General features: G+C 37.6%; 1 protein-coding gene across 8 annotated transcripts in view; it reads right to left on the reverse strand.

The window, feature by feature from the left end:
- NAALADL2 (N-acetylated alpha-linked acidic dipeptidase like 2) overlaps nucleotides 1-25,999 on the reverse strand; it is a 504,178-nt gene that overhangs the window by 175,460 nt on the left and 302,719 nt on the right. For all 8 annotated transcript variants that reach the window (XM_055817254.1, XM_055817256.1, XM_055817257.1 and 5 more), the window contains one exon: nucleotides 14,236-14,386. In XM_055817254.1, coding sequence (XP_055673229.1) covers nucleotides 14,236-14,386 — 151 coding nt within the window. The remainder of the gene's footprint in view (nucleotides 1-14,235; nucleotides 14,387-25,999) is intronic.

Here is a 25,999-nt window from a genome sequence, read left to right on the forward strand (position 1 = left end):
CAGACCTACCTTAAGAAAAGCTGTTATAAACATACACGTATCTACAGATTTTAAAAATACAGGTAGTAGAACTGGTACATAATGCTACACAAGCAATTCCACGTTTCAGAAAACCCAGCTGATGAATCTGACTGTCAATTGCTTTATCCACATGAATCTTTCTTAGTTAGAGCAATAAGGGGAAAACAGAAGTTCCTGAGGCTCAGAATAGCTTTCCTGTGCCCATAATATTAAGCAACAATATTAGCAATGAAAGCATTTATTCTAGAAGTGACAACTTACTTTCATGTTGAAAAATGAATTTTGAACACCATGCAGTAACAGTGGTACCTACCAGAACAGTATAATGGTCGCTGTAATTGATCTTCCATAAAATCTCCATGTAGCTTTCAATGAATCCTGCTCCACAGAAGAATCACGAAGGCTACTGCGATGTTGCAGCTGCTAATACGAACAGCACTGGACCTCAAGGTTCCTTTTACCATTTTCTCTTAGTCATTGTTTTTCAGAACCACTGGATATCTCTCCTATTCAGATGGTATAATTCCTTTAGCACTCTCAAAAACTACCTGCAAACTACCAGGACTGTTCCTTACAGTCAGAGAAAAACCTAATATAATTGTTACAGGGTACGTCATATAACTAACATATTTGTCACCACTTGTCATAAATTCCTTAATAAAAATTCTAAAATATATTTTATCCTGTCATCTTCCTCACTGTGCAGCATCCAGTACTTTTTGAGAAGTCTTTTTCAAATGTCTGCAACCTACAGACTATAAGTACCCAGGTTTCATCCATCTAATTCTCTCCTTAAAATTATAGGTCTCAGAAAACATTCAGATTCTTCCATTTCAGGCAATTACTGCCTGAATTACACGGAAAAGTTGAATCAGTCACCTCCTCCTTTGTCTGCCACCAATTACAACTGGTGTCACAGAAACTTTCCCCGATATTAAGAGAAGATCAAGAACAATTTAAATGGCTGAATACAACCAACACACCACACCCCCCCTCCCCTGCCCATCTTGTTCTTTATCCTAAGGAAGATTGAAGTCCTTTAAACTACTGATCAAGAGTGAAGACCAAGAAATGAAACATATGACACAGTCAGTAGTAGTTGGTTCCAGTAATAAAAGAATCCCATAAATGTTGATTCAAAAAAAGCTGAATTTAGTAAAATTGGAAAAAACAAATATTACCTTGACCAAAATCACATTTTATTCCCACATCTCATTTTGTTGATTAACATTTTGGGCCAGAATTTAAACATGTAAAAGGAAAAGATGATGCAGAAGCTGTTCAGGCCTGATTTCTCATATTTAGCCCAGTATTTTGTTTCCCTTGCTATCATAGACACGTTTTCCAAAAGCATTACAGAGAGCTCTTATTTGCTGGACTATAAGGGAGAACATTAAAAGGTATATTCTGTGACATTCTGGCTTCGTGCAACAGTTCCCAGGTTCTTTTACACCATCCTGTCCCAGGTCACTTATATTATTATTATTATTTCTTAACATCAGTGTCAACAAAAAAAACTGGCTGTAAGGCTGAGCTTCTTCTAAAATTTGTTACCTGCTCACAGAATCATAGACTAGCTCTGGTTGGAAAGGACCTCTGGACATCACCCAGTCCAACCTTCCTGCTCAAAGCAGCATCAGTTAGATCAAGTTGCTCAGGACCACGTCCAGCTGCAATTTGGGTATCTTCTCAGGGAAACAATCTCTGGACAATCTGTTCCAGTGTCTGCCCCCCCCACCCCGATAGTAAATACAGTATTCACAGTACTCATGTACCCAAAACACCATAAATCCAAAGAAAAGACAATAAAAATATTAAAGACAGAATTTTTCTGATTTTAAGAAGAGAAAAAGATGTTAAAACATCTTTCAAAACTGTGACCCATAGAGAGGCATGCATACTATGAGACAAACATCTTACTAAATCACAGTACTTTTAAGCAAGTTTCAGCTGCTTATTTGTGCTGTAATAGAACCATCAGGGGACAGTTTTTGTAACAGCTTTTATGAACAGCAACTCCTCTCTCTATTAAAAGGATAATGTTTAAAAATTGTTTTTATTTTATGAAGTTGAAGGAGAAACTGAGATAAAGTATTTTAATAAACATAAGTCCTGTAGAAAGAAATCATAAAGAACCTGACCCAAAACAGAACAGTCATTTAAATTCAAGAATGATCTGTGCTAGGATCACAGAGATATTAACTTAAAAATGAGTATAGATTTATATAGCTAAAAATTGCTTTATTAAGATTTATGTTACAATTTATAAATCTCTTGCAGTATTTCTAAATATGCTTTTGGATTTGTAAATCTATTATAGGATTTGCAATTCAACTTTTCATCTTACGAAGCAAATGACAGATGTAACTAAATCCTATCTTAAAGCACTGATTCCTAAATCAGGACTTCAGGGTTCAGAATTATGGGTCCATGGTATAAATCGGAGCATAAATCCAGACTCTAGATACACAGATGTGCTTTGTCTAACATGACAAAATTGCCAGAAACACAAAATTAAAACTGAAGCTCTAGCTTCTAGAAAGCACTGTTGACCACTTTAGGACTACTGCCCCTGCAGAAGTGTTTTAAGCAAGCTTCTTTTCTATGCTTTGATATGTTGTACTAACAAACAGAAATTATTTAAAAAGCACAAGTAATGCTCAACATTTATGAGGCCTACTTAAAATCCATGGTTGTTTTCCTCATTTGCATTCTGTTTGGGTTTGGTTGTTTGGTTTTTTTTCCTATTAGTCAGCAGTCAAACTGTACTTCTAGGTTTCCTCCAGTATCTTGAAGCTCAGAAGGTAATGTTTTCATTTTAAAAATAGAATGTTAATATCATAAAAGTGGTAAGACCATTGAAGGACCTAAGGCTTACAAACCTAATATAACTACAAAGTAAAATTAACTAAACACAGTAGTAGTCATTTGATACTAAATTTTTTGGTATTAGTGAGTTTTGGAACTAGTGAATCCTTCCTGCCACCTACTTTTTAATAAAGAATCAAAACTACTGTTACAAAATTCTGTATACAACCTTTATACAACTCTCCTTATACCCAAGTCACCTAATTTTAACTCAAGAAATATTTCACTTACACTATCTTCTCGAAGTCTGTACTTTCTCTTTTGGAGGAACTTTTAAAACATTCCTCAGGACAGTCCATGTCAGGCGATGTATGTGGTTTTTTCAGTGAATTAGCACATAATACTACTGCTCAGAGAAATATTTTGCCATTTACCAGCAAAACTTAGAGTCACATCTAATGCAGCTATTTTGGGAGGGAGCAGAGCTGACTGACAAGGGAATTACTTCTTAAGTTTTACCTCACCTTTACACTTCTTTTAGTACTAAAAAAGCAAAACAGGTTTTATACTACACAGAAAATTACTACTGCCCAAATTTTAATTGCTGAAGCCTTTGGCAGTGTGTGGTTCAGTTCTCTGAGTGTGCAAAATATTGCTGAAAATCCCTTGCAGTCTGACATTAACCTGGGCTTGGCAGAAATCACACTGTTGACTAGTTGAAGGACTGCTGATGCTTGGAAATCAAGTGAAAGACCGCAAACCCTAGGCATTTTAAAACATGAGTAGGCCAGCTGTTCTAAGATTAGTTCCCTTATTATGAGCATTATACCAGAAAGGAATAGATTGTAACCATGTGTCAGCGTTAGCTGATATCTGCTGTAAGAAAAAAACCTAACAACCTCCCAAGCAGGCAGCACAAGCATTTGTTCATTACGTGTTTTGTAAAGGGTGGTCCCTATGGCAAAATATTTTAAATAAATATGTAAATCATTATATCACTACTCCAAAAGATCTATGGCTTCAGTGAGTTTTTAAATAACCCAAGAGGGTTCACTCTTTCTTCGCCGCTAACTCAACAGACCCACCTGTTCAGCTATGTAAAATCAGCATATAAGGGGTATTAGAAATTACACACATTATATGCATATATTTGTTCTAATTGAAATCGAAACGGTTATCAAAGTTTCAAAGGGTTATTCAAATCATTCTTATAGCCCAGCTTTGCACATGAGAAAAAATGTCAGATAATAAAAACATCTGACAACAAACTGTTTCTCATTCCGGTATTGCACCCATCACAGAGCAAATATTGACTGGCATCACGGCATACAGGACTACTCCAAAAGTGCCGATGAAAGAAGCTTTGTAAACTGTGACTGCCTCCTTGTTACACAAATAATCCCACATTTACAAAATTCTTTTGTACTGCATGACTGGCTCCTGGCCATCTCTACCCACAAATACTTTTTTCAGTACTACCCGTTCCCAAAATGCAGCTCCATGCTTTCACAAAACAAACACCAGAGCATTTTAAATTGTTTTACTAGAGGACAGAACAGCTTTGCATCAAAACTGATGCAGTCTCTTACATAAAGGAGTCTTGCAACTTTGTACACGAATCTAACATCCCTTAATAGAAAGGAATCACCAAGCCTACAATCCTATTGAATGTATTTAGGAATATCTCTATAGTGGTTCATAACATCACACCTAAGGACCACACAATGGAGGTTAACCAGGCAGAGGAAGATCTTCCTATCCATGGAACACCATTGGACATGATGTCTTACTTTTTGCCTGCTCCAAATGCCTTTTGTAAGGCCACATTCTGCCATAACCTAAGAAACCTTATCTACCACTATCCTTCAGCATCCAAACTGCAGTAACAAGTGTAGCTCGTGATACTGAGAGGAATGAGAAAGGAAAGAAACTGCTTAAGAGAGCACCAGTCAGAGGAAGATGTAAATTAACCCATCAGGGCAAGCCCTGATGTGGCTGGGAACGCTGGGTGATGAGCGAGCTCATGGATGTCATTGCAAGGCCACAAGAAGCTCAGAAATTTCATAGCAATGCGAAGAGGTTCATGAGGACATGACAAAAGCAAATATCATTCATATCACCTTCAAGCAGGAGGACCCAATATCAGCCATACATTAGTCCTTGGGAAGGTGATAGAGCAAATAATCTTGGAAATCATTTCCAAAAATACGAGGGACAGGAAGAACATCTGGAGTAGTATGAATGGATTTACAAAGGGAAAATCATGTCTGAGCAACCTGATAGCCCCCTACAATGAAACGACTGGCAAGTTTGAGAAAGATACAAAAGAGGGAGGAGTGGCTGATAGACCAGATGGAAGTGCTGTAATTCAGAGGGACCTCAATAACCTGGACGAATGGGCTGCCAGAGTCTCATGAAGTTCAAGAAAGGGAAAGGCAGCATCCTGCATGGGGAAGGAATAAGCCTACACACCAGTACCCACTGGAGGATGACCGGCTGGAGCACACCTTGACAGAAAACGACCTGTGGGTCCTAGTAGACAGTGTGAGGACGAGCCAGCAATGTGCCCTGGCAGCACAGGTGACCAACAGCAGCCTGGGCTGTATCAGAAAGAGCGTTGCCAGCAGGTCAAGGGAGGCGATTCTTCTCCTCCACTCATCACTGGTGAAACGACCCCTGGAGTCTCTACAGAAGCGACACAGACATTGTGGAGTGAGTGCAGTGAATGGCCATGAAGATGACTAAGGGGTTGGAGCATTCAACATATGAGGAATGGCTGAGAGATGTGGGATTGCTTATTCTTGAACAGAGAAGACCTGCAGAGATCTTACCTATGGGTGTAAAGACTTGATGGGAGTGTGAAAGAAGATGGAGCCAGATTATTCTCCAGTGGTATTCAGGGAATGGAGGAGGAAACTGAAATACACAAAATTTGGCTTAAGCATAAAGAAAGGTATTCTATGTGAGGGTGGTCAAGCACTGAAAGAGGTTGCCCAGAGAGGTTTTGACATGTGCCTGGAGATGCTCAAAACCCAACACAGTACAATGTCCTAGGCAACCTGGTCTAGTTGAGTCTGCTTTGAGCAGGCAGCTTGTACTTCAATGATCTCCACAGGTCACTTCCAAGTTCAACTAATTTATGATTTATTTTTTTTTTTTTTCCTTCTGGAAGAAGGGCTGTTATTCCTTTCCTGGCATCAGTATCAGAGACATCCAACCACTCCATGATACACCATGCTCTGGAGCACACTGTCACTGAAATACCACCCCCCCACCCCCAATATGTTTAGATGGTTTTGACTAAATTTGATATATATACACTGATTACCCTGTCGTCTCATAAGCTTCCTGCACCACTCATATTGTTATTAGCTAACCAACTAAACCATCATCATACAACAGCTTCTCCTTTTTTTTTTTTTCCCTGCCCACTTCTCAGTCACCCTGGGTAGAGCATTCTTCTGTTTCTGAAGGGAAGGAAAACACTGAAAATCTGAAAAAACAATCTGAAAATGAAAAGTACAAGGAAAATGCTTCTGAAAATTGGCCAGACACAAACTGCGATGTATTACTTGTAGTGTTCTGCAGAACAGTGCTATACGATATGATAGCATATATTTATGTAACAAAAAATATTTTCCACATCTCCATTTTAAGATGATTAGGTTTTCTTCTAAGGGAGTTTCTACCTGTCTGAAAGTGGGAAGAGGTACTATTATCTTTTTTATGCAGCTGCTCTATAGAGTAAGCAGTGGGCTGGAACAGAGATCAAGTTGAATTAAAGATGGTTTGGTTTATTCTGTCTTGCAGCATTCAAACTGCACTAGAAAAAAATAATTATAAAACTAATTACAACTTTAATTGCTTAAACAATCACCCAGCTGACTTTATGGTGTTTTTGATGCTATGCAGGTGCACTTGCAGGTGTTAATTCTGCAATACGTAAGAGTTACACTGTAGTATCCCAACTTGCGCACAGGAGTGCTAAGAGGAGGAAATACCATTGTATTACACACACACACAAATATATGGGAAAGTTAAGAAACCTTTATTAGTAATTACAGTTCTTTTACTTATACATATCTATAAAGCTATACTATCTGCTTTATCTTCCTGTGAGGGATACCTAAACTGCTTTACAGTCATTCCGGTTCTGAAAATTTTCCCCTTAGCTTCTACATGGTCAAAATAATTGGTTGAATCTGACCAGAATTTGTACTTCAAGACAGGTGTTTCTGGCCATTACAGCAGCATTAATAATTAGTACCACCTACCAGAAATGCCTGCTTTTTACTCTGAGGTGTATATTAGCTAGAAAACAGTCATCTCCGAAACAGGTACTTGCTTTGTACATACAAAATAAATCAGTCAAAGGCACAACTAATAGTGAATTTGGTCCATTATGTTCAAAATGTTCACTTAAACCTTTTGCTTTTCCCTTCATTTCATCAGCTTTTAAACAGAAGGGGAAAAGTTCAAGTTTTGAAAATTTAAAAAGGAAATTAATGACTTTTAAAAATTCCCTTTCTGTGTAACAAAACTAAACACTATATTCAGCCTGAATTCACACACATAATCTGCCTCCCAGCATTTCTTTTAAAAGAATTTAACTCTTCATTGAAAAATGAACGGCCAGTTTTAAATCTAAGCTGCCTGAACAGCAATATTAAGAGAGAATCTTTTAAATTGTGACAAGCATAATTTTTCAGAATGTACAATATATCACCTGAAATGAAGATGGTGATAATTAGACTCAACTATTAGAAATACATGAAAAATAGGCCTAGGAAAATGAAGCTGTTTTACTGTAATACTGTAACCAGAGGTTTGGAGCCTTCAAATAGAATTCTACTGAAAAGATAACTTCCTACTGTTCTAAGCCCTTTCTGGATCCCCAAACACCAGCAATACCACTGTGGCTTGCTTGCAGTGGGGAGGTGTCATCATAACTTTGACATCAGTACAACCAAGTGTTTCAGTTGCAGTGAATAAAGAAATGTGTTTACAGACTGCAAATGGTAGAAACCTGGAACTGACTTTATTGGTTTGTTATTTCTACACATGTTTTTTGCTCTAAACTCAGATTTCATGTACAATTACTGCCAAACTTTCCTGCCTATCTGCTAGATGCTGCTGCATAAAATTAATCTCAAGAAACATTAGATTAATTGGGTTTTAGGAAAAAGAGAATAAACAAATACAGCCCACCTGAAACACAACAAAGCCACTGAAAAAAGCTGTGAAAGATACAGGACTGGAAGAAACCACAATAATGGACAGAGAAGGGTGTTAAGTAACAAATTACTGTCAACAGAGCAAGTGGTCCATAAAACTGGCCTCTAGCTGACTGTCAGTTCAGAGTTTCACCGGTTCTTAAAATGCATCATTATATATTGCTAGATGAGCAAATGCACAACTATTCATCCCGCTACCTTTGCAAATAAAGAAACAAAAGTAATTCCTTTCCTGATCCACAAACACATAAATCTAGTAAAATATTTCTTTAATAATCTGTCTTTGGTCTCATATGCTTCTTAACACTCCCATATGGGAGTGCAAGGGGGTCCTCGAAACTTCCTGATGCTATAAAAAAAGCTTCCTGTCCTGGATTCTCAGCCCATGCAAAGACAATTGATTTCAAACAGACTCTGCAGGCACCTGTGTTTTTGTAGTAGCAGATTCCAATACAGCAGCTAGACTTACTGGCATACAGTGATGTTTGCTCTTCTGTAAGTACATAACAAATTAGCTTACTTGCACAAATTATAGTGAGCTGAAACACTGTATCGGTAAAGCTATGGGCAGGATTATTTTCAATCACGACTGCACAAAAGATTTAAATATGCTAAAGTCAGTTGTGAGTAGCTTCAAAAATTTAAGCTGGACACCATTTAAAATGCTACTTTTGCTGGATGAGACAAAGTAGTTTCACTGGAAAACGTTCTGTTGAGAGTCAAGGCTGTTTAGCAGCTTGTCTGAAATGTCAAAAATACTGAGGAGTCCTCTCCAGCTTTCAAGATGTCACGATGTATCTAGGAAGTATGTTTTCCACTGAACTAGTTCTGCTGGATAGGAAGCGGTTATTTCTTATTATTCAAATAATTTGGCATTTACCACTTGTACATTCCACTGCTGTTTTAAATTCACTGGTCTTTATAATTTTCTGTTTGAAATTAAGAAAAGTTTTGACCATATGTTTCATCATGGCATCAAGAGTAAAATGATAGAATTGTTGCTAGCAAACTATTGCAGTACTATTGGCAGTAATTCCTTCCCTCCTCTTCTAATACTTTAATTGATAAAATCACTGTATTTTCAATTCAAATTTGTTTCCTCCCTGCAAGATAAAATTATAGGCAGCTTAACAGAAGATTAAATTGTTTCTGATATACTATACAGAAGTACACACACTCAAACATGTGAGCCTAAAATATCTTGATGTCCAACTGATTTTCTCAGATTAAATACATGCAACACCAATTGAAAGACAGACAGGAGGGAAAACTAAAACCCACAAAACCCAAAAAACTCAGATCATGTAATTTGGTACTTAAATACAAATTTAGTTATTTTATTGTATCCTGAGAAATATGAAAAGGCAGATCATGGATTCAGACACCTTTTGAACCCTTAGTGCTAGAAGTATTATTGAAAATCTGCTGAAATTATTACTTACAGTGCTCACTATTCAACAGCCAGTATTTTCCCAAGATTTACATCATTAGCACAGATTTTATTTTTTTTTTCATACAGAAAATAACACAGTATAGCTGATAAAGCAGTGTAGTTGATAATGAAGTGTGGGAGGTTTTTTATGGCAAACACTAAAATTACACATAAGTAAAAAAATAAAATGATCAAGGGTATATGTAAACACACACCCCCCAACCCCAAATCAAAATATGGCATTGTAAACTTTCTCCCCAGCTTCAGTCTTAATATAAACTTAAATAAAACAAAATGAAAAAGCCAAAAGTCTGAATGTAGACAGTCATTTTAAACCAAGTTATCTCTGTAGTTCATTTAGAAAGTAAACACAGCTTTTGAAAAAAAACATTAAAAATAATATTCCCGGGATCATTTCTGCAACAAATGCGTGCAAAGAGAAGCACAGAACTATCCTTGTAACTGTGTTTTGTTCTTTCAAAAAACAGACAAACCAGAGCTGAGGACATCTTGTAAGAAGTCATGATGATCTATAACAAAACATTTTAGAGCATACTGGTATGCATGCTTAAAACTTTTATACAGTGTTCTATTTTCCCGTTAACTTCTGCTCAGCTGTTTGTTTCAGAGGAGTAAAATATGAAGTAAAGGACAGTAAGGACAAATTCAGATATGAGGCAGGAAGCACATAAACATACAGAATCAAAGGGCTGACTAAAAATAAAGCAGGCATACATTTCCATCACAGCATGTACTTACCAATATTCCAAGTAGTTGCAATAGTTCCCTATATTCACTGCAGAATAACTGGCTAAGCTCAACTAAAGAATGACATGACTAGAGTTTATTAAAAATATATATATAAATTATGAAAAAATAATTAAAAATAAAGATTTTATGAATCATATTTGGTGTCCTTTAACTTTTGCTGTAATTTATCAAAACATGAAGAACACTGTGTGGTGGGTCAACCTTGGCCTGCTCCCTGACATATCCCCAGCCACAGTCTCACTCCCCATGCTCAACAGTATGGAAAAGCTTATTGGTCAAGATAAACAGGGAGATCACTCTTCAATTACCTCTGCAGGCAAAACAGTGTCAACAGCTGCCAATTTAAACAGATCTGGATAGTAAGAAACAAAACAAAAAAGATCAAACCAGCACCTTCACCCTGCCTTTTTCTAGGCTCAAGTTTCATTCCTCTGCCTGTTCAGAATTCTTGCCCTTTCTTAAATACATTTTCAGAGGCACCACCAACTTCGCTGATAGGCTCAGCTGTGGCTGTAGTGGACCAACACCTCACCAATTCCTCCTCTTTCCTGCAAAAAAAATCCTCTGAAAAAAATCCTATTAGCAATGTTTGAGGAGTAATGTCAATTCCTCTACCAGAATAATATTCACTATTCGGAATTCTAGGGACGCTGTGCATTTTCCCCGTGCTACTATGATTATTCACCCAAATCCCTGTAACACGGCTCACATGACCAGCTAGCTGTTAACAATGACCTGAAGCATGGACTACTTCCAGATATACCACTTTGCCTTACTATTTGCTTAACAGTACTCTAAAACAACATTACACTTGAAACTCCAACCGATAGCATAAGATTCTATTTTACAGGTGTTATATTTCAGCATTTTTAGGCTAACAGTGTTTTCTATGATGCTGTCTGAATTCTCCATGAAATTCTATTCCACTACTGCACAGAAAGGGATTCTATTATGAGGTACCTTATCTCAGGGGCAGGGTTCTTAATGCTTATCACAATAACACTTTTCGATTTGCATACTAGGATTGACAAAGAGGTTCTATCCATATTTGTTTACTGAGCCATTTTCTGTGTGGAAACAAATGTGGTTTAAAATGGCTCTGAAGTCTAGCAATGGAGAAATCTAATATGTGTCTGCCAAGCAAAGGTAGGTGAAAGAAGTGCAGCATTCAGAAAGTCAAAATGAAGGGGGGGGAAATAGGTGGGGGAAGTCACTCAAGTTTTTTGCTATTCTTCTGTTTTCAGGATAATTTTTGCCACAGAAGTGTCTCATTTTGCTCTCAAACTTCTCAGTCCCTTGTGTTTAATTCCTTGAGTCCCGCCCATTGGATCTGTTTCATTTCAAGATCAGGAAGAGGGAAGAAAGATTTCTGAAAATGGAGGATACCAGTCTTTGGCAATCAGTATCAGCAAGACAGAACGGATGCTCAGAAAGGCTCGTATCATTGTTTCAGGACTGATATGATGTAGGATTGGGAGAGTCTTAAGAACAGAAGAATTATCAAGGCTTCCGAAACTTTTACATAAGTGCTGTTCACTTCCCTTTCCACACTATTATTTTTTTTCCTTTTATCAAACAGTGATCAAAAAAAATCGTTCAACTGATAGGTAGTAGGCATCTCAAACCCATCCTCAAGCTATTTCTGTACATTCTAAAATGATTCATATGCAGAGGAATTCATGAATTAGGAAATTTGAGCTAAAATCTCACGAGAACTCCAAAGTTCTCTCTGAATTATTACATAAACCCCATTTGAAAATGCTGTCAACTTTGCAAAGAGACCTGTAAATGCTATCATTTCCTGAAGGTTTGGTGGGGGTTTTTTGTTGTGGGTTTTTTTTTTTTTTCCCTAGGAAGAAAACTGAAGTAGTTCAATACTCTGATGCCACAGAGAAATTTGTTTTCAGACTAAAAGAATGCAAGAAACATAGGCAGTAGCATGAAAATACAAGTTTTGTACCTTTCATTCATCTAATACAAGCATAACTTTGGATCACTCAGCTGGAATTTCTTAGTAAAAGGGAGAATGGTGGTAGGAGCAGTCTCTGAGACTGTAATAGTAACAGTTCTTTTGGCAATCTGTGAAGTACAGATGGTATCAAAGATATGCCAATAACTTAAGCAGGAGCGTCCAATAAAATCTCTTGTAGTGCATGTTATACTCTGTGAATCACAGAGATAGGGGCGACCCTGGGTATCTGGCACTTACGTTCTACCTGTAGTCAGTTTAACTACCTCACACGCAAGCATATCTCTCAGGCAAAAGTCTGTGCTCCAGAGGTATTTGTATTCGTCCCAGGCATAAGTTACCTCTAACCAAATTGATTCATATTTTCCAGAGAAGAAAATCATCATCAGAAACACAGAAATTACTTCCATCTGACCTACCTTCCAGTGACATAACCATAACAAAGAGTTTCCTCACATGTTCCTTTGAACTCTTTCCAGATCAAAATATAAATGATTTTAGGAAAATGAGAGCCTCTTCTTGTTTATGAATGTTGCTCAGAGACTTAAAACCACAGACAAACCACACTAAGGGTTATAGCAGAAACAATCAATGTACTTTCATCACCACTTTCCATATAATTAAGCTTCTTTTTCTCAAACTGGAGATTGGAATGCACACTGCCAATGAGATAATTTACTGATGGAAAACCAACGCATAAGGTTTAGACACTGAAATGGCATCTTCATGTTGATGTATCTGTTTTAATTAGCTTTACTTTTCATGAAGAGTAAATAAAACATCAAGGAGTCAGCCAGACAGATAGCAACAAACTGTTTTTCAAATAGTTCCATGAAATGAGCAAGAATAAAGCTTGAAGAGTGTTACATTTACCTCTGTAGCTCCCAGGGCACTTTTTAAGAACACTGGGTCAGGTACACTGAGACACTGAGAAAATGTGCGATTTCTTTCCCACTGAGCTGTCAAGGCATTCATGCTGTGAATAGCTAACACCCTTCTTTGACAACCAGGCAAATATTTCTATTTTCTGCCATTCTAGTCATGAAGTATCTCAGTGTTGCCTCAGTTGATTTAGTGCCAATTCAAGTCAGACTTTAGATGTCTGAGCTAGTAACCAGACCAAATATTCTTGATGAAGCCTTGTCACAAACTCATAGACTGCTGCTTAATACATTTCCAAATAGTTAGATAGTAAAAAAGGTTGTAAAGCTGAAAAGGCAGCAGGGAAGCAGAACACACATTCACTGAACTGTCAGAACAGAGATTTAAGTAGCACATACGAGTCAAATATGCTGCTGCTTCTATTTATTGTTAGCATTGCTTTAAAAAAACCAAAAAACAAAACACACCTTAAACTTATAAAAGGCTATGTAGTTCCTTAAAATCATTTCTTTATTTCCCATACTTCGACAACACATGTCTTTAGAGAAGCACAAACTGATAACCAAGTCTAGCCAGGCAGAACTGAGATGAGGCTAAATGAACACATTCTATTCAAGTGGTAACAGCACATAGATACTATGAACATTATTTTTTCTTAAATCTTTTACCATATAAATTTCTGATTGCATTGCACTTGCATCCATGCACCAAAGTTTCCATTACCAAGACCATGAAACTGGAATATAGAAGGAAGGGAAGAATACTTCTTTCAGTTGGGACAGAGCCCGTGGAACCTGCTCAAAAACCACTGAATTAGTATTTCACAGCTTTTTTTTTTTTTTTCATGGGTTAGGAATAAGCAGGCCGGAATAATGGTTCAGTGTGTGTATACACAAATAGAAAAAAGCAACAAAATAAATTATTCAGAGTACAGGCTTTGTGCTAAGAGTTTAGAGTAAAGCACTTTTGAGATTGAATGCCATCCTTTGAGCATTACAGTGTTCTCTTACTGAGTTTCTCTTTCAGGCAGAATTTTGTTGAGTGTTTTAAATCCCATACTTAGAATCTACAAAGAATTAAAATGACCATTAACTGAATGTGCCTTGAACAGTACTTACCAATGCTGGCATAACCAGGTGTTGATGGATCTCCTCCACTATTCAAGGAAACCATAAAAGCTTTATCATCAAGATCTGTAGTCTTTGGTAAGTCACAAGGATCGATGTAAAGAAGAACACCACCAAATCCTGCATCTTCTAACAGAGAAAGCTGAGGGAACAAAACAACATAGGTGACAATTAACAACAACTATGTCAGGACACATTATTTATTTTAATTACTGTTGAGATAGAGGCTTTGTCACATATCAGGGTCTCACCAACTATGCTATGCACAAAGCAAATAAAGACAGGTGCAGCTCCGAACTGCTTGTAATATAAAACATCAGTTATGCTTTGAAAAGACAAAATCAAACCCTGAAGCACTAAAGGCAAGTCATGTTTCCCAAATTCCTGTCAAAAGCCACATTCAAAGCCTAATGACAAAAATAATTCTTATTTTTAAATTATATGTAGCATGTTGAGGAAACAGTGCTAACACTCACTACAACTGCATTTGAGATTTGCAACTGTTCCATCTTCAACTCTTTCATTGTGACAGTCAGACAAGGCTGGTGTGTTGGAGACTATATTCAGATGAGGCACTGGCATTCAGTAATGTACACAAAGAGCTACAAGTGGAGCCACCTTTGTCCCAACTCATTGGACACTTGCTAGACATACAACCGTAACATATTTTTATGTGATATACATAACACCTTGAAAATGCCTTAGTTGTGAAACTAGTCTCATTAAAACATCTTCAGTAGATCTTCCGTATTTTCCATATTACTAGCAGTACGACATTCCCGCTTAACTTACCTCTTCAAGGACATGCATAAGTGCAGTCTGCCACAGGATTTCTGGACACAGTTACTCTTCAGTCAAGAAAAAAAAAACCAAAACGTGTTTACAGAATTAAAAGAAAAGAAAAAAAAAAAAAAAAAAAAGGCGCAGTACAACTTGCTCAAACCTTAAGAGTCTGGCTTCTGTCAGACAGTTTTTATTCTGTCTCATCAGAACATCACAGCTTGAGTTGGTAATGGTAACTAGCCTTTCCAAAAATCTATAGATCTGGGGCAGCAAATCAGGTAACTTCCCCAAAGTCAAGGACAAAAGAATCCAAGCACCTTCACTTGCAGGAGCCTATAGATCAATTCTGTCTGAAAAAAAATCTGGTTTTCTCTTTCATAGAGAATGGAAAAATAAAGGGATTTTATTCTGAATCATATGAAATCAAATTGTAACGTCACAAATACTCCCATGAAATGAGATGACTTTTCTGTGTCATGCTCTGCATATTTGGAATTGACTGAAGACTACAGAAGTGACACAAAACTACATTAATTTTTCAGACAGTAGTAATTGTGGTATTTAAGGATTATCTTTCTATTCAGTATGCTCTACTGATGGCTTTCCAAATAGCTCCAAGTGGTCTGAGGAACGCTTGCAAGTACATTAGGTTTCTGGACTACACAGATCTGATTCTTTAGGAACCCGAGAACTCATTACTATACCTCCATTTCTCAGGTCAGTTGTCCTTCTTCTGTATTTTAGACCCTTCATTTTTCTTCTGTGTGTATACATACATATATATATTTGATTTATTTCCTAGCTGTCGGTTTTAAGAATTGTTTATGTGTAGTTCTCTGTGGCTTTACAAGTATGTAAATTACATGAATATACGGCATTTGGTTTAAGCCTCAAAAGCGTCTGATGTTTAGTTCTGCTTTTCTTGATAATTAAGATGGGGAAAAAAATGTAACAAAATAGCAGCGTACTATTTGCCATTTCTATAAGTAAACATGTAATTATGTGATTCACCAAAATTTTAACACTGCAGTCTGAATTCAGATAAACACATGCAAGTGAACCTATGAATCACCTGTGTAATCTTACATACCTTATTCAAAGCAAACCCTAGATGAAAAGGGATAGTGTCTTTGAAAGAACTCTATTCAGATGAGTGTGCAGAGTCAGAACGTGACTAGCACAGACAGTTAAAAATGTAAAAGAATAAAAATGTATCACAGTCCTTAAATGTAACAGAGGCATAAACATTTCCAAAATGGTAGGTTCATTTATTATGGTATTGTTCTGTTTCCAAATCACTTTCATATGCATACATTTAGCCAGGATTTACAAAATCCAGGGGGTGGGGAGACTATAGGAAGAGCAGGATGCATCATAGCTAAATGATGTAATAGCCAGAATTTAAATTAACAATTGTCTTTTCCTGCATCCATATCCAGTACCTTTTTATTCATCTCTAATCTTAATAGCATAGAAGATACAGAATACAGATGCAGTGTTTTCTGGGTTTTTTTAAAAAAAAGTTTTAAAAACTTTGTACTTAATCACTATTAAATTCCTGTTTCACTGAGAGAAGGTAACCACACGGTTGTTATTCACAAAGTGCAGCAACCACTGCTGCCATGGCTACAATCTCTAGTAAGGAGTTGTGTTGTTCACATGAAGTTACAGAACAGCTTTCAGATTTCAGCTATAATTGCTGCCTTTCAACTTTGCAATAGTGACATCACAACTACGCCAACAAAAAATTAGTACTGTTGCTTCCATCTTCATCTTAAATAAGTCAACACCTTAACAGCCATAAAGAGCCCTAGCACAAAGAATCTGAGGAAGAGGTTGTTTACATGGCTAAAGATTGTAGATTATGTCCCTTCAGGTACACTGGTACACATCTGTTCAAACCAATGGATTATTTTAGATGGTAGAACCAACCAACAACAGAATCTGCTCCTTATGGTTTTAGGTGTATGCCTCCTCCCTCTCCCAAAGCCGCAGACATGTCAGAATAAAAGGGAAACAGCAGAACCCTTGACAAGAAAAGAGATACTGATGCCCATTGTTAACCTTTTCATTGTTTATGGCTGCTTAAATCTTCAGTTTCTAGACTCACTTTAAACCACTAACTCTTTCAATCCAGTACATGAAATTACCCCAAAAAGCATTCCCAACTCAGTTTAATCTCATATGAGACACTTGCTGCTTTATAAAAAGCTCTGTCACATACATGGGGACAGATCAGCCTTGTAAACTCTACACACCTTAAGGCACTATTAAATTACCCTTTAAAGATGATGCGGCTGAAGCAGTGAAAAGACACATCTTTAAGTAGTGACTAGTGATTTTGGAATCCTTCATTTTAACTCAGGGATCTCCTTATATAATAAGGTACTGCTTGAACAGAAAGTACAGTAACTATAACATCGATAGCTTTAGATACATTAAGAGGGCACACTAATAACACATTGTGGACATAAGAACAAGATAACTGATATGGGAGAGTAAACGCAACCAATTCTTTATACAGGCAGACTCCAGTAGTCTGAAGAACTTGGTTTTGCCCTAACAGGAAATCTCAAAGGTACTTCACCATTTAACTGCACCACCTCTGAATGCCGCAGAGAAAACATTTATCTTTTGTATTGACACGTAGGTAACAGAGACCAGGTCTGCACTGCACACAGGAGCCAAGCTTGACTGTTTGGTGTTGGCCACAAACCTACTGACAAATAGACATTAGGTTAAAAATAGGGAAGCTGAGCACGACTCTTTGCTGGAAAGCAGGGGGCCACTACCTCTCACACCTGACTTTAATGTGTTGTATCTCATCTGAGCCTAGCGTGTGCCTGAACGAATGCTTCATCAGGGGGGTTATGTTAGTGATCTGAATACAGAAACAAACCTACAAAAGAGAAGAGACTACAGCCTCTCTGTATGAAACTCCAGCATAAAGAGTAAGAGCTGCCCTTAAATGACTGGTCATAAACAGGGAAGCAATGCAGCAGGTACCGGCCTCAAGCTGTATTGTTATCTTTCAGCTGAGAGCAAAGTCTACCTTGCTGAAGATCATTTCCCCTGGTCTCCTCTTTCCAGCTGAGACCATCCTTGCACCTCCCAAGCATCAAAAAGCAGAACAATTGGGTAATCAGGCATCATCCTTGTCCAGAGAGCACATTGGACAGGTTTCCTGCTAACCATGAAGCCTCAAAGGATTAAAAACATGCACATTGAGGCATGTAGCTGTGTAAGTAGTACTCTGGCTTTTTAGCTGAAAATAAAGCCTGACAGCATCAGCACTGTTCTGATGTTCTGTTCATGGGAGCCACATCTGGGGTTGAGTTTGAACTGCCATCTCCCAGGCAGAGAGCAGAAAAGCACATCACGCTTTGGTCTCATCTGGATCACAGCAAGTAATAGTGTAGAGATAGCTAAGAAAGGGCTTCCTAACCTAGTCACTCAATGAAATCGAAAACCCAGCCTTCTCTGATTCATCAAGACCCTAATGGCTTAAAGACAATTAAATGACCACAACATCTTTTCTCTCCCTTTAGCTGATTCCAAGTAATAGTCTCTTTACAAACAATTTACAACATAGTAATGCACGATCAACAGATGAGGAGCACCACAACATATTATATTCCGAAAAGTGAGGACTAATGATGATTAGTAACACATCGGGGAAAAAAAAACAAAAACAAAACCAAAACAAAACAAACAAAAAAACCCCCACAACCAACAAAAAACAAAAAACAACAACACACCTGATGTGGTAACTGTGGATTCCATCAATCTACCAATTACATATTAAAATAGCTTCTCATTACCAGCAATTTTTCCCACTATATTTGCAAATGGTCCCACAATATGGCCAAACCTTCAGACAACCTTTCTGTGCCACTGTCTAGACAGTTCTTCGTCTTTGTGAAACTTTTTTACAATCAGTCATGCTGCTAAATGTGCAGACCGCTACAGTATCAGCATTGCTGTTTGTCTTCCTTTCTCTCCTGCGGAAAGCCATCTCTCTTCCCTTTATCCCTCCCCTACAGTTGTACAGGCTATGCTTTATAAGGCATAATACCAGCCCCGTTAACTGATAAAATACCACTTCTGTAACACTTCTTTGGTCTGGTTTCTATGCTTGTCTATTTATGTGACTTGATCCACAGTAATGATTGAACCACTGGCACAGAAGACTTACATGACAGGAGGAAATATCTCAGTATATTTCTACAAGTTTAATGAAAATGGGATATTGAGTAGACAAGAGGCAGATCCTGCTAATGCACCACACTGCAAAGGCATTAATAAAATCTGGAGAGCTTACCCCTTAATGGAAAGGGGGAAAACCATGCAAGAAATCACAAGAGAGAGTGTGACAGATTGAAAAGGATACAGAAACTTGGACCGTGATTTAGACATCATAAAATCCAACTTCAAGAAACAAAGTGAAAAACCTGTTCACTAACCCATGGAAAAACTTGTTCGTTTATCAAATGATACATTATGAAGAATAATGCAGTTCAGTACAGGATATATTGTTTTACAATTCTATGTAATAAGTGACTGTTGTCATGAAAGTTTCTATCCTTACACAAAACAAGTAGCACTAACACTGTCTGGAAAAGTTAATTTAAATGACAGCGACTTCCAAATGCATTTCACTACTTGTATATACATCTAAAAGAGTTTTTCAGCATGTTATAAATCAAACTCTAGTGCTGGGGCAGGGATCAACCAGATCTCTTCAATTTACTATAGGTTCCCTTCTGTTACATTTTACTTCGCAATACTGGGTTCAATGGAAATCAAGTGTCATTTTTTTATTAGATCTAATTCTGTTTTCAACTACATTACATAAGCATTCAGGTTTTCAATTGTTACATAATGGTTAAAATGTATCAGTAAAAAAAAACAACACAAACTAGCTGAACAACAGTATTTAAGATTTCTTTTTCACTTCGTTATCACATATTTTCAATGCTATCCTAGTATAATTTAAAAGTCTACATTTCAAAAACACCTGTAGCACACCATGCTGTTTCACATCAAAAGTGCCTCAAAACATAGTTTTCATCTTCAGAAGGTATTCATGTGCATGTATTTCACATTACTGAAAGTTGTGCCTTGGCTGTATCCTCACTCCTGTACATAGATACATACATTAATAAATAGTATTAGGGTGTTCATTGAAACTACGTACATGTTTCTGAGGCCCTTCTACTGTCTTACTACAACATGGCAGCAAGAGGCTCTTGTGTAAACCAGAATCAAAGCAATTATGCTGTACACCAGAAGTTTCCGATTGATGTCAGTTCCATGAAGATTATATACCCAATCTCTGTGAAATTATTTATATTAAACCCTGGAAATTCCAGTCACTATCAAAAGTAACAATAATTAAAAAGGAACCAAGACTCTCTGGAGAGGGGGTATACCAAGGCAACAAAACTTTAAGTAGTAAATTAAGCAAGTATTTATCTTCTTTCATAACTTTTATCACCCATTTTATTGTAAAAAAAAATATAAAAGGCAATATATATATCAAGATATGTCTATGTCTGGCAAAGTAACAGAACCCTAAAAGAAGAGATTAAACATGCTTTAGCTACAGGCACATATAGGATGTTTAAGCACAGGAGATTTTTAAGCTTAATAGAGCAGTTTGCACTCCTTAAATACACACCCCAAATTAAACAAATTATATTTTACACAATGCCTGTGTTAGTGTAAATGACATCACAGTTCATTAGACTACAAAGGCCTTTAACTGTCAGCTACTGACAGTACAGCAAAATTCATACTGGATTACTATGTTTTTAGCCTAGCATACAACCTCTTCCATACCACTTCAGGCCAAAGTTTTCCTCTTCCTAATGCCAGATTCATAATAGCACTGCTTACTAGAAGTCCATTCAGGTGTTAACACAGTAAAACCTGGACATAATGCATTAATGAAACAAAACCTTCTTGGATATTCTCACTTATATGTTGATTGCCTGTATATACTTGTCATCCCCTTTTCTCCACCTCTTACACACAAAAATGCATGCAGTATTTTATATTCAAGGTCATAATACATATGGACCATTGGAAAAAAAAAAAAAAAAAAGATTCAAACAATACAAAACAATATTTCAGAGGCAAAGGTAAAATATCTCAAACATGTAAGAAAAATACATACATATATCTATTACATATTCTGTTCCAGGTTAAACATTCATAAAAATTTACAGAAGTTCTATCTCCTATTGTCATTATACCTCAATGAAATGACCAGAATTAAATGACAAATAACAGTAGCTAGTTTTTAACTACTGCATTTTCAATTCACAGTGCAACATGCAAAACCCATGGTTCATTAAGCTGAGACACAACTTTACTAGCTGGACAGGTTACAAGTTATTAATTACTCTTTTCTACTGAAGCTCCAATTAAAATCATGATGCTCTGAAAGGATCTCCCATCTAATTTTACTAATTGGCAGTATGTAAAATCACCAAGCAAGGGGAAAGGGCCATTGAAACTGCTGGAAGACTTCACTGACAGAACATCTTCTTATTTCTTAAACAGATTGTTAGAGTAGAAAAATAAGACTTTGCATACTGCACATTTAATTAGATGCCACTGTCCTCTCAATTACGCACTATAAGACAGATTACTTGGAAGATGCAGTAGTAACACGAACAAGACTCAGTGAAGAAAAAACCCACCTAGATACACATACCTTAATTTTTATATCACTCATCCAAGTTGCATATTTTTAACAGGTAAAGTGGGCAAAGATCCAGTTTGGCTTCCGCTTTATATTTTAATATTGCACTTAATGTTCAATCATGCTTCTATATTTCCCATCACAGAGATGCAGGGACAGCATCCAAAATAATTCTGTGTTAAAACTCTATCTAAAGAAGTTTTGGGTTTTGCTGATCAATCCTCAAGGTGCTATGTTAAGATAGTAAAAGATGGAGGACACAGCCAGTTTAATGGCTGACCACATGGGGATGATGAAAAGAAATACATCTTTCCTATTCAACTTGAACACTGCCCTTGTCTAAGGAATGACACTATTGCTATATTGAAGAAACAGGACTGGGAAAAGGGTTAAGCTAAGTAAAACTTCAAAAAGCTAGAAATGCAGACAATGGGGATCTGATAAATTACAGGCTATTCCCATAAAAGTCTTAGAAGGTAGAAAACATACTCCATTGAATTCAAGAAATTACACCTGACATAGAGTGCAATACATATGAACAGCAGAAGATCAAATACTTGGTTTGCATCATGGCAAGAACTTTAAAACTCTGATTTACTTACTATCAGAGAAACATGCAGTGCATTTATTTGAGGAAAGACTCTGACATGCATGCCTATGCTTTTTTCAAGGCATTTTTATTAATCAGTTTCTAAATTGAAACTGTCCTTCAAAATTTTAAATTTACAGAATTTGGTCATTTTCATTTCTAAAACTGATTTATAAGGAGAGGAGATTTCCCCCTTGTATTTCCTGGATGTCTGATAGAATATGGGAGAAAAAGGAGGAGGGAAGCGCAAGAAGCCTTAGAATATCAATCATAACAGCCTGCATAAGTGATGGGGCTGTATGGCAGTGAGGAGCAAGAGCTGCTTTGTACACAATATACCATCAGTTATATTTTTAACTACATTCTTTCAGATAAGTGCTATTCAAGGGCAGAAGACTTGTACATTTGCACTAACCACAAGAAAACTGGTTTGTGAAGGGTCATGAGTAACAGCTTTTAGAAGCAAATAAGTTAAGTTGTTTATTCTTAGTGTGACTAACTAAAAAAGAAACTACCGGAGGGAAGTAAAACAGGCTTCGATGCTCCTAGCCCATCAATTTGGAGTAGTATTAAATCTCCATGCTAGTTCAACCCCTGCTCATGTTAGATGTGCTATGGGGAGTCCTTAAAATCCTTTGACCCCAGTAGAATTGCTCTTGCAGCAGAAGAGCAACTAAGCTGTCATGCAATGAAATGTGCATACCCAGCCTTCCCACAGATATCTCTCAAACACCAATTATCCATTACCATACGTATAGCTGACCCTTTTCATTCTCTGAGGCAAACAAGCAAACAATAAACCCCCCTCAAACATAACAAAATCATGTTCTAACATGTCCCACATGTTCTAATGATGCTGGCCTGAATCCCTGCTGGAAATTACTCCCTATAGCTAGGGATGTTGTCTGTGACACAGCCATGTCATTTCCTATGAACTACATTCAAAAGCTGCAGAACGGCCACCTTGTCCAGAGTACCTGCCTTTTGTAATGAAGCCCAGCGGCACTGTCTGAACATGGATAAGATGGCATATAGCCACAAAACAAAAAAAGGAAAGCAAAGAAAACACAAGAGAGGCAATCAGCATGGGGAATCACAGCACCCATGCGAAGAGCAGCAGCTTCTACAGTGCAAAGCTGATGGAAACACCAACAAAAGGAATAAACTGCTGAATAAATTAGAGCTACCATAAACTGGTAGAACTCAAACTGGATGAAGAGTTTCCAAGCACTCATGTGTAATGCTGAATCACAATTCAGCTTGTCATCTACTAGTTTGAGTGGAAATCTAGGCATTAGCCTCTGGACTGCCACAGTAGTTGAGGAAAAACTACTTGCAAATTCATCCTGGCCCCCTGCCTCTCTAACCCAAAAAACAGGTTGGTTTAATCCTGTAATCCTTGCACAGAAAATTTTTTAACGTCGTGTTCCTAAACGTGGTATTAAGCTTACAAAGAACTAAATGCTTTGTCCCATACTTCTTCCTATTTGCTGTCTGCTCATCATCTATACAGTTTTATCAAAGAAAAGTAATTTGTTACACATCGGCAGTTTTTAAAAATGGAATTTTTCACAATAAGGTACTTGGACAATTAAACGTAAGCCAGATATACTGCCAGTTCCCTACATGAGATTTTAGGAACTTTTAATACAAATTGAGTGCATATTTTATTGCCAGATTTTGCTTACCACTGCTAAGAAATTTGCAATGTTCGATCTAATTAAAAATGAAATTGAACTACAGTTCCCTAGAAACAAGGGCTGATTGGACTCAATAAGCTTTACTTAATTTATTTCAGAAACAAAATAATTGAATTGCTTACAGTTCAGAAAAAAATCTTCATTATTTGATGAGTATATAATACAAACCCGTTCATATTGCTATTGCATTCCTACATCTTCTGGAAATACTACTGACTTTTAAATAAGCATGTAGAGGAGCACTGTATGTATAGTAAGTGTTAAATATTCAGTAAACATTAAAAAGAAGAAACAAACAGACTGGATGAATGTCCAGGTGAGCAACCTCCAAAAAGCCAATAGCATTCCATTGTTCATACTGAAACCGCTGTTTCTGATTACGTTTATGGTTATTTCAGTCTATGTTTAGACTCTATCATAGAGAGAATAGAGCTGAAGATCTGTCATACAAAAAACAATTACACAAAGATATAATCTTGGTAAATTATCAGGAATAAACTGATTAGACCCTTAGCTGTATTTATACATTCTAGTGAACTTTTAATTCAGAATCCACCAGCCAGTATAGCTGGTCAGAAGCCTGAGTCAAATCTGCCAATATCCCCTTCCTTTTTTTTTCTTTTTTTTTAATATTTACTTAATTTTTGTTTTCCTACCACTAGAATGATGAGGTAAAGACAGCAGATGCAATTTGCATTGTTCCCAGCATATGGCATTTATCCAGAAAGCCACGGCTTCATGTTTACATCACCTTCCTGCACCTCATGCCAGGCACAGAAACCACAGCAGGTTTCCTCTGGTGAGGAGGCTGCAATTTCACCGTTCCAGAAGCTGTACTGTTCACTGCAATCATTTAGGGCACCTAGTCTCAACTTCAGGGAGGTCTCCTATCTCTGCAGCCCACGTCTCCTCACCGCTCTGGAACCCTGCAGCCCACGTCTCCTCACCACTTTGGAACCCTGCAGGAAGCTCCCAGCCAGGAGCTGCCCCAACCACGAAAGCTTACAGCAGCCCAATGTTCGGTATCAGCTTGGTTGTGTACTACAGTACCTGGCTTTACTTCAGATCTCTTGTAAGCACTGCTGAACTACCTAGTGCCTCGTACTCAGAGCAGGACATGAGGAAGAACATTGCTGCCTTTGCACTTTGCCACACTGGGTTTCCACAAAGGCGGCAAACGCATTCAGAAACATAAACCTTCCCGCTGCAACCTTCTGTGGCAAACACGGCTCGCTTTGCACTGCAGGACAGCCCCCGCCTGAGGATGTGCCATGAGTGCTGCCAGTGGCGCTTCCCACCCTAACCAGCCCCCGCCCTGCCTGACGGCCCTCACCTCCCCTTCTGGAAGCTTCTGAGCTGCCGGGTGGATTATCTGAGGCAGCATGTGCGGGAGGGCTCAGCCAATCCCGCCCGTTCTGGGGATGGAGTGTTCCCTGATCGGTGCACTGAGACCCGTCGGCTCCTGCTGCTCCTGGCCTGGGCCAGGGGCTGTGGGGGCTCCCTCAGATGACGGACACCATTTTCCTTGGTTTAGGAAAATATATGTTTCCTCTCATTTTCTGCTGACCATAGCAACAGTGACATACTAAGTCAACGCTGTTCAACAAGGAGAGGTTAGACTGCAGTTCCCTAAACCTTACAACAAACTGATCAGCAGGCTCTCACCCGGCGTTAACACAGAGGATGGGACTGGAACTCCCATCGGATGTGGCAGCAGCTCCTACTTTTAGCTCTTCAGTTACAAATTGAACCCTGAAGTGCCATCCAAAAGAAAAGTGATTACATTCATGAGTGGTCATACTTTCTACTCAGCAAATAGTATCATAAATAAAGTGTAAACAGCTGTATTAAAGGGATTTTACCTGTCACTACAGTAAGAGCTATTAAATATATAATGTGTCAATTTTAAATTATGTGTGCCTGCATCTAACCTTTACTTTCCATTCAAGATGAATTTGCATTTTTCATTTTTGA

This window comes from Falco peregrinus, chromosome 12, assembly GCF_023634155.1.
Source record: "Falco peregrinus isolate bFalPer1 chromosome 12, bFalPer1.pri, whole genome shotgun sequence".
Classification (NCBI taxonomy): domain Eukaryota; kingdom Metazoa; phylum Chordata; class Aves; order Falconiformes; family Falconidae; genus Falco; species Falco peregrinus.